Source organism: Aulonocara stuartgranti, assembly GCF_965226115.1.
Source record: "Aulonocara stuartgranti genome assembly, chromosome: 22".
NCBI classification, from domain to species: Eukaryota; Metazoa; Chordata; class Actinopteri; order Cichliformes; family Cichlidae; genus Aulonocara; species Aulonocara stuartgranti.
In genome coordinates this window covers 34,344,597-34,354,540 of record NC_138957.1, presented here as the reverse complement: position 1 = coordinate 34,354,540, position 9,944 = coordinate 34,344,597, and the positions used below count along the sequence as shown (strand labels likewise).

Here is a 9,944-nt window from a genome sequence, read left to right as displayed (position 1 = left end):
TGTAGCAGCAATGATGTTAAAGGAGGAGGTGTGAGTCCTGCACATGTGGCAGCTTTGTGACTTAAAGATGTGATTTGTTTTTGAGAATTTAAAAAATTAATTGGTCGAGTGAAAGAAAATGGAAGGATGAAAGGTGTTTACTGCTGTTGAAGCTTTACACACATTATGACTTTACTGTTTTTGTTCACTTTCTCGCGGTTAAAGTTCCTCCGGCTTGTTGTGATTTGCATTTTTAGCGCTTCACCTCACAGGAGTCTCCACCAGCCAGCAAGCTTAGCTCCAGGTACTTGACGGCAAGCCACTGGCCGCATTGTTGGCTGTACCTGTTCAACTCCTCATTAACACAAATATCAAATTAAATGGCTGCCATGTTATTGGTTGGTGCATTCGGGCATGTACGCGTGGGGAAGAGAGGTGAATGTGGAATGGCGTGAGATGGGCTGTTCTGATTATTTTTAAAGAAATTGCTGATCTGCTTTGGAGAGGCTACGTGGGTAAATCAGAGTCCAAAATGGAGAAAATGTCCAGAGTGCAGCAGAGTACTTGTTGATGTCAGAGGAGCTGGCCTGTTCAAGCTGACAGGAATGCAACAGTGACCTCAAATGACCACCAGATACAACCGAGTGCAGCCTGGAAACAAATGCACGCATGCATCTCTCCCATCAGGAAACGAGTCACAGCCCAAAGACTGAAGAAAAGCAGTCCTCAGGTACGTCTCTGTCCACACGTCATCAAACTGGTTTCTCATGACTGAGTTCACTGTACTCGAGGCCTCCACCGTGTGACGCCATCGTATTCATATGGACCAAAATCTCAGGAGTGTATCCAGTACCTTTGTACCACGAAGAGCCGAAGCAGCACTGAAGGAGGGTTGAATCCAGTACGAGTAAGGTGTGACCACGAAAGTATATTTATCAGGTAACTGTATTTTAAACTCCTTTAAATGTCACCAAGTCCTCAATGACCCACGCGGTGTTCGTATTTTTAGTTTGGTTTAATGTTTCTCACTGTATGAGACTTCACCTGAAAGGCAAAATCTTCTGCTCTATTAAAATGTGCCTGCTCAGGTGGGCGACTGCTGCACATTCAACGTGGACTCATTTAAAACACAAGCCCTTTAAAACCTATAGTTTGTATTTAGGCTGAAGAATATTAAAGATGCCAAACAAACAAGGGCACAAAGACGCTGTGTGTGTGTAGCAAACATGACTTTATTAGAAAGTCCAGGCTGTTCTCTCTGAGCGTGTCAAAGAAGTACAGAAGAAACACTGACGATGATGATGATGAGCGACTCCCACCTTCCACCATTCGGTCTAAGATGGACTAATATATTTCAAAGGTTAAATAATCACTTCAGCCTCAAAGCTCCTTCACACACAGGGGACCGATCCAGGCTGAACAAAGAAACATGTTGAACATTCAAACCACAGATAACAAAACTCAGGCTGGTTCACAACACGATGAAACAAATGCAGGACAGCCGGACGGAGCTGGGCACGCGAGCAGGTGGGTTAATCACGCAGGAAGTCAGATTTCTGCTCAGTAATGGTCTGCACCGAGAGAAGAGCCAAGCAGGAATCTGTAAACCCAGGTTTAACACAGAAAGAGCAGCTGTGCTTAAATGTTTCAAGCTCGAGTAGGAAACCTGATTTCAGTGTCACTCATGAGGATTCGTGGCGTGAGCGTTAGGATGAAGAGCGAGAAAGTCAGAATTGGTCGATTTAGGCAACAAACTGTTCTGAGAGGTGAGCAGGTTCATCATAGTCGGGCTTCCTCTGCTGCTGGATCATCGAAACCTCAAAGCCTGACAGAGACGATGGGTTTCAAGCCTGATAACAAAGTTCGATGCAGGCTTTCGTCTTTACAAAGCTGTAACTTTACAGAAAAGATGAATATCTCTAATTTCCCTTCCTGCTGATCTGGCGATCCAGTGTCACTCCTGCCTTTATTAAGATTTCCATGACTGACGATGAGAATCCTAAAGGCTGCATTATGTGAACTGAATTATCGTACGTTTAAATTTACTTGGATAGATGATTTTATATTTAAAGCACAAAGCCTAACTTTGTAGAGATTTTTAGTATAACACGGAAACCTCATTTTATTTCAAGATTAGTCTGCAATGCTGCTCCTTTCCTTTGTATTTAAGGAACTCAAACAGCTCTTTTGGATGCTGCTCACATCCCTCTGGGTCACTCAGAAGCCCTCTGAAGAGAAGCCAGCTGACTATTCGACTTCAGCTCTTACTGGTGTCCAGTAAACCTCACACTGCTTCCTGTCCATGAATCTTGCATGCACTGAGCTGCAGAAAAACCAGGCGCAGCAGGAGGTTTTTTCTTTTTGTTTCAGTGTTTAAAGGACAAACCTGGGTCAACAGATTTTACACCTGCAGTAAACCCAACCCGGTAACAAAGTCAGGAAACCGGCCTCATGCGGAGGCACAATAAGGAGGTAGTGGAGCACATTATGTGAGCATGCATGGAGGCTTTGGAGGAAGGCATCGCTGGGGTGGAGGAGCACTGAGGAGAGGCTGGATTTGGCGTTCGGTGGTGCAGACTCGTCCTGTGACTTGTTCGTCCATCCCTGAAGAGCAGCTCAGTAGAAGAAATACACTGAGGACAGCAAACACAGATATTTGTCTCTGAGTGATATTTAAAAGTAAAAAGAAGCTTTTATAACCCTTAGAGTGCAACAGACTGTAAAATCCTCCTAGGACGTCTCCTGGTGCAGCTCTGGATCATCTTCTGCTTGTCTGCTTTTTTTAGGCTGCTCTGATTGCTCTGTACTTTCAAACATCAACTTCTGCATCAAACTGCTCTGATTTTACACGAGGATCTGCAGCTCTGAGTGCAGACAGCAGTCAGTGATGGGTGCAGCTACCGGCTCTGAAAGTAAAGTAAAGTAAAATTTGCTAGCCTTTGAAAAACCTAATCGGCAGAGTGTGTCTGCAAACTTTCCTTAAAATGGGTTTTAATGTTTCTGCAGAAGAAGCAGAACAGGGCTTCCAGGAAGCTGAACCTCCATACTGAAAATGCTCCACAGGTGCACATAAGGAGGCCAAGAAACCACATGCAAAAATAAGAGAAGGCTTTATTTTACTCACAGAAAATGACGCCAACAAATATAACACCTACAATGGCCATGATGATCATCATCTGGAAGAAAGACAAAACAAACAGAGCCATCAGAAACAAAAGATGAACTTAAGAAGATGAAACAGCCGTTTAATTCCACCGAGACAATAAATCACTCCATCGTCTGCTGCTTATCAGCCTCCAACCCCCTCCTCCAGCTCCTCAGAGGGGATACTGAGGTGTTCCCGGGTCAGCAGAGACATCATCTCTCCAGCTTGTCTTCAGTCTGCTCGGGGTCTCTTCTAACCCAGACATGTGTCCACCAAACCTGGCTTGTTTGTTGAGAAGCGCTGGCTCCTGTTTGAGCGCTTTCCGGAGCACTGTGGTCCTAGCTAGAAATAATCTTTCACTTTAATTTTAAGTAGAAACAGTGCACAAGTAGAAGTTACAATTAATTATAGCCTCAGTTTATTTACCTGCAAATATAAATTTTAAGGTCCTTAATATACATTACTGTGTTTAAAATAGGTATAAACCTTCTCATATTACGTTTCAGCTTTCAACAAAATGTGAAGAAACCACAGCAATGACTTCATGTGAACATCTGTGGACTGTGCTGAAGAGAAATCAGCTCAACTTCAACTGGCCAAACACCGCCCCCTGGTGGTGAAGGTCATTATTAAAATTTGCAGAAGGTAATTGCAAAAGAGAGCGATTATTCTTTTACTTATTCTCGGTCATGTATTCAGTCTCAGCGGTACAAACAATCCCAGTAAGCCTAAAGTGTTGTTTCAGCTCTTGATCTGATGGTCTTCATATGATAATCTGAGACACACAGTTGTTGCTGTGTTGCTGTTCAAACCTTTAGTTTAAAGGGAGCAGTCAATCAGGAGAACGATGGTGTAAGCTGAGGGTGGCCTTAAACGCTCTTTTTTGTAATTATTCCCCCAAATTTGTTGAATTAGTTCAGTGAGAACTGGATTTTACAGCTGGGCGATGATCTGTCTGTAGCTGCGAGGTGGTCCCATATGTTTCTTCCTTTCTTCTCAAAGTCTGAATTTTCTTTCTATTTCTGTATAACAAGATGGACTAATTGCATTTCCCTTGATGCTAAACAAGCTGTTTCTGCACTCTTGTGTGAGTCTGAGATAGAGATTCATATAACTTTGATAATACTGAGTCATTCTTTGTTGAGCTAGTGCTTGTTTCTCTTTGAAATGTGTGGTTTCATTTTAAAAGGTACTTTTTAAAAGTTAACTTTGGACTAAGAAGTTCACCGCCAGGGGGCAGCATTTATAGATTTTAGATGTGCACTGCTGTTCTTTTAACTTTGGACTTTTCTTTGTCACCCATGTCCTTTCCCAGGCTGTCGTTTGAAATAGAATGCATTTTTTAATTATTTCCATCATTAAATAAAGACATTGTCCTTGTGGCACTGCCTGTCCATACTTCAACTTCAGCTGATATCTCGTTGACTTTTTTATTTTTTAAAGCTTCAGTAAGTTTTTTGGGAGGTTTTGAACTTCTTTTAAATACAAGAAATTACAATAACTGCCATTAAAGGAAGCTTTTGAAGTTTGCAAGCAGAGGCCAAGAATAAAAATAAAAAGAGTTTAAATGAGCCGAGTAGGCGTGGCCAACTAGAAATATAAAGCAGACGACGCCCTGCAGATTTTAATATATGTCATGTTGCACAGTGTGCGTGTGTGTTGATCTAAATTCCCCATAAATAAAATCCACATGATGACATTAGAGTGAAACAGGCAGGAAATCACCTCTGATGGGGGGAGGGCGAGAGAGATTAACAAGAACAAGAGGTTTAGAGAGAGAGAGAGCGATTGGTGGTGACTGTGTGTGTTTGAAATGTGTGTGTGTATTCAGAGCTGTTCAGTGTTTACATATAAAGAAAGAAAATCTCCTAACTGTCATTGAAAAAGCTAAAAGAAAATGTTTTTGTGTGTTTTTAGAGCATTTTGTTTGGGTCTATTTTCAGCGGCGTATGAATCCACATTTGTTCTCTGCCCACTGTGAGAGCAGGAGTGTGTTTATGGTGACAGTGTGGGTCATTAAAGCAGAATAAAATGCATCACATATGATTGTTCGGATGTATCCATGTACAAACGTGTGTGTGTGTGTGTGTGTGTGTGTGTGTGTGTGTGTGTGTTGGATAGGAGGAGTTACGTCACACATCACAGCTGGCTTTTTAATCCCTGACTGTCATTCTAATCCAGATTGAGATTTTCCTCTTCCTCTCTCTGATTTGCTGTCAGTCAAACAGTCTCTCCTCCTCTCCTCTAATGTAATCCTCTTCCTCCTCAGGCTATCCAGCGATTGGACGGTCTGAACTGTACAGAGGGGAGGCGGGGCTTGATGGACTGACGCTGAGATAAAAAAAGACCTGGCATCTGAGGCTGGATGGATGAAGAGGAGATGCTGTGAGGTAGTGATGGATAAGTTAAATGCACTTAATCGGTACATTAAACTGAAACTGTTCGTGCAGCTTCATTTCTACCTGTTATGATCACAGATTAACATGAAAACAACACATTGATTATGTAAAGATAATTTCAAAGTTTTCTGAAATCTTTTCCACAACAAGGGATGTAACCTGTTTAAACACCTGTTACCACAAATATCTAATCGGCAGCAGCTGAATGCATTGAAGCATGTAGACGTGTAAAATGATCCACAGGGATTTTCCTGCACAAGCATCTCTAGAGTTTAAGAATGACATGAAACAGAGAATATCCAGCGAGCAGTAATGGTTGCTGATGATGTCATAAATCAGGGGAGCATTGCCAGACTGCTTTGAGCTGATAGCAAGCCAGCGGTAACTTAATAACTGCTCATTCCAACTAAAGTATGCAGAAGAGCATCTCTCCACCACAGCCTGTCTGACCATAGTCGCTGACCATGCCAATCCTTTTATGGCCACAGTACATCCATATTCTGCTTCCAGCAAGATAGCACACCTCATGCCACGAACTAAAATGATCTCAAGCTGATTTCTTGAACATGACAGTGAGCTCAGTGTATTTGAACAGCCTCCGCAGTCACCGGATCTCAATCCAACAGAGCACCTTGGGGACCAGGAGATTTGCATCATAGATGTGCAGCTGACAAATCTGCAGCGCTTGCGTGAAAATGTGGAGCTAAATCTCTGAGGTAAGTTTCCAGCACTTCGCTGAATAAATGCCACAAAGTATTAAAGCAGTTCTGAAAGCAAAAGGGGTCCAGCCCAGTTCTACAGGTGCACCTAATGTTCTGCAATCTTGATTTGTAACTCTATATATTTACTTCAGCTGTGTTGTGATCATTATTTCAGTAATGTTATGTTTAGAGTTTGATGCGTGAAGATCTATAAAAAAAAACAAAAAAACACTTTAATGGTGGTTTCTACTCAGAAATCCGAGGCCACACTGTCTGCTGCAAGAAACCAACCGGAGGGGAGGATGTGGGGTGATGGGAAGGAAACGTGGAAAAATCTCCTTGTGTCACACCCACCTTGCAATTTTTCCACCAGTACTTGTTCTTGAGTTTGGCAGCGCTGCTCTCGAACTGCGAGGCTCCGGCCTGCAGGGCGTCGGCGCGGTCGTCCAGCTCCGACAGCTTCTGATCTCTCTCCAGGACTTTGTCCACATTCACACGCATGATGTCCACCACCTGAGGGATGAAAACACCCATCAGCATCTCTGATACGTTTTCCATTTGCTCGTAGTGAGCTGCAGTCCTCACCTCGTCCACCTGTGCCTGTGTCTGCTGGAGTCGTCTGTTGCTCGTCAGGTTTGGGGCCTGAGCTGGAGGACCCCCCTCACCTTCCGGGGCCCCGGGAGCTCCTGGAGTCCCTGCTGCATCTGGAGTCGACCTGCAGGGAAAATGTGAGTTTTGTAACAAGAATTCAGTCAAAAATGACTCATTTATCCCAGCAGTAGAATACAGTTAGAGGTAGGCATCTAGGCTTTGAGCGCATAACTTCAGGCTTATGTGCAATATATATAAAGATGGAGTGGTGACTAAACATCCCTGTGGCGTCCAGAGGTGGATGTATGGGTTGTGGGGGCACTGAGAGAGCAGACAGTGATGCAGGGCAACAGCAGCACTGACATGTCAGAGGGGAAAAACAGCTTGAAGGCCATTTAAAGAATGCTGCTTAAAGGCACTGCAGCTCCTTGACTTTTCAAAGCCGACTGCTGCCTTGACTTTTGAAATACTGTATATAAACAGATAGTGTGTATGTAGGTCAGATCTATAGCTAAAGGTTCTACGTGGATCTCTCTAGAAAATAACATGTTTTAGCTGCAAAAGTTTACTTAAAGCTCAAAAAGCATTTAGGAACTAAGAACTCAACAATAGGAAGGAAACTGTCATGTAGCAAAGTGTCTATGTGTATGCAAAGGCAGCAGAAGAGACTTTATTAAGAAGAAGAAGTGATTTCACCACCAACATACTTGTTGATTCCTTCTTTTTCTTTCAGTTTAACAAAAAGTAGCAGCTGGAAATACATAGGAGGAAACACGGTGCTGAATGGACCAATCAGGGTTGTTCTGTGGTGTAGAACAATGATACGAGGTGTAGTTAGAGTTCCAGAAAGGTTTCAGGTTTAAAACAGCAAAACTTTTCATTCTTGTGCAGCTCCAAATCTCAAATGTTAAATCAGCAATCAGACGCATGGCTGCACAAGAGCATGAAAGACATTCAGTTTTCTACACTGATGAAATATTTCTGACTATATAGTCTGATTTCCTTTGGTGCCGCCCCTCTAAACGCCCCTGTGTGAAGGAACTGCACATATAGTAATGATAATAATAATAATGAGATGAACTTGGTTTAAAATGGCCAAATATTTGTTTTAAGAAAGAAAAAAGAAAAACAACAGATTTAAAGGGTGTGCAGCACTCTTGATTTTCTCCTTTTTACTTTTGATCCTTGCTCATCGGCCGAGGCAGCAGTGAAGCTGTGACAGTCGAGAGCTGCAAGGTTTTCATGGAGCGCCAGCCTCGATGAGCACAGCTGATGAATGAATCAGGATCGTGATTGCAGGTTTGGGAGGAGCACAGCAGTCTTTAGTTTGGCTCAGACAATAAATACAATATAATTAATAAATATAATAAACCTTTGTGTGCTACTAATATTATGTTTTAAACTCTGAAGTAAGATCTCAGATGATTTTCACAGAGTGAAGCTTGTAATTTGTTAGACCTTAAAAGCAGGAACGCCGCCTGAATTCTAAACACAAACTCTAATTCAGTAATAGAAACATGACTCATCAAAGTTTGGCCTCCGTCCACAAAATCAGAGTCTCAGAGGATGAAACAGCCTCAGCAGCTCAGAAGAGGTAAAGGACAAATTAAAAGAATAAAAAATAAACAGTTTATACACACACACACACACACACACACACACACACACACACACACACACACACACACACACACACAGTGTTACTGCCAGCAGGCTTGTTTTCCACCCGCAAAATGGAGAAAGATTAGTGCAGCAGCAGCAGCAGCAGCAGGAGTCTGACTGACTGATGGAGATCAACATGCACTAAGTAATCACTCCCCTCCCCCCGCGGGACAAAACACACCAAAAACATTCCCACAGTGGGTTCTCTTCACTCTAAAAACTCCCAGGTGTTTGTAGCTTCGTGTGATATGTTTAAGTCTTTGTTTCTCTCTCTCTCTCTCTCTCTCTCTCTGTGTGTGTGTGTGTGTGTGTGTGTGTGTGTGTGTGACAGGAAATTAAAGCATCACAGCTCAGCCGATCACACTGTTTGATGATAGTTTTGTAGGTGAGTCACCCGGTGAGTCACGGTCGTACTTCTGCAGTCTCAGCACTGACATTTCCAGACAAGTTTCACTTTTGATCCATAAATTTAGAGATAAAAATTGATTTTAAAAATTAAATTAATAAGAAAAAAGGAGTTTGAATTGTGCTGTAGCTGTACCCACCACGGAATTTAATGAGGAATCTCTTTAGTCTGTTAACTACACTTTGTTTTTTGTTTTTTAAAGCAGACATGGATTGAAAGATTTTAGAGGTTTTAAAAAGCCTGAAATAAATAAAAATGAGTCGGAGTACTCACATCTGAGCTGGAGGATGATGGAGATGATCTGACAGAGGGTGAGGCTGGACCTAAACCGAGGAGGAGGACTTCTGTTCTCTGTCTGATGTCTTCATTCACTTTTTCTCTTAAAACACGTAGAAAAACTACAACTGAAGCAGCTGCGCACAGACCGAAAAAACCTTTCGCGTCAGACACAAGTCCCGCCCCTATGCGCGCACACGCACGCATGCCCGCTTCCTCTGTCTCTCAGTTAATCCCAACACAAACCTGACATCATGGGTTACGTTTGAGCATTTGAAACATGCATTTCTGGATTTTTATTATTGTTATTATTTTAATTTGACTTTTTCAGGAGTAAATTTAAACGTCACATCATCAGCCTGCGGTCCATCAGCTCCACCTCAGCCACTCCAACAAATCCTAATTCATGTTTTTTCAGTAAAAACTCGGGACTGAACGTGACTCTGAATAACAGACTTTGTGTGGTGGCAATAAATACTATAAAATACCTGATATTTCATGTTTGATCAGGCTGGGAAGATTCTAAGAACATTTTTTCTCGTGCATAAAAAAATTATTTGTGTGTGTAAATTACAGCTTATTTCATATATTTAAAAATTTCTTTAAAAATTTCTTTCTCTTTCTCTCTTTATGTTACAATAATTATTTTTTTGTTATTTTGTGACTTTTTTCATAAGCCCACAACTTTTTCTTATGAATTTTTGACTTTGAGTTTTTTTTTAAATTAATATACGTTATTGTTATTTTTCCTGGATTTCTTCTTCTTTGTACTTTTTGAAGTTGCC

The 9,944-nt window shown here is 42.0% G+C and overlaps 1 protein-coding gene across 1 annotated transcript; it reads right to left on the bottom strand.

The window, feature by feature from the left end:
- Positions 1–1,191: 1,191 nt before the first annotated feature.
- On the bottom strand, positions 1,192–9,349 carry vamp1a (vesicle associated membrane protein 1a). Its single transcript, XM_082520626.1, has 5 exons — positions 9,157–9,349; positions 6,810–6,939; positions 6,579–6,737; positions 3,104–3,155; positions 1,192–2,612 (listed from the first exon to the last, which is right to left on the bottom strand). Coding segments are annotated over exons 1-5 (360 nt in total). The 5' UTR covers positions 9,159–9,349; the 3' UTR covers positions 1,192–2,595.
- Between the last annotated feature and the right edge of the window lie 595 nt (positions 9,350–9,944).

Bases quoted from the DNA above. Each gene is read 5' to 3' on its own strand.
- vamp1a (XM_082520626.1), bottom strand. The intron at 6,738-6,809 runs GTGAGGACTGCA...TTCATCCCTCAG, and splicing joins CACAGGCACAGGTGGACGAG to GTGGTGGACATCATGCGTGT. The intron at 3,156-6,578 runs GTGGGTGTGACA...TCTTTCTTCCAG, and splicing joins ACTGGTGGAAAAATTGCAAG to ATGATGATCATCATGGCCAT.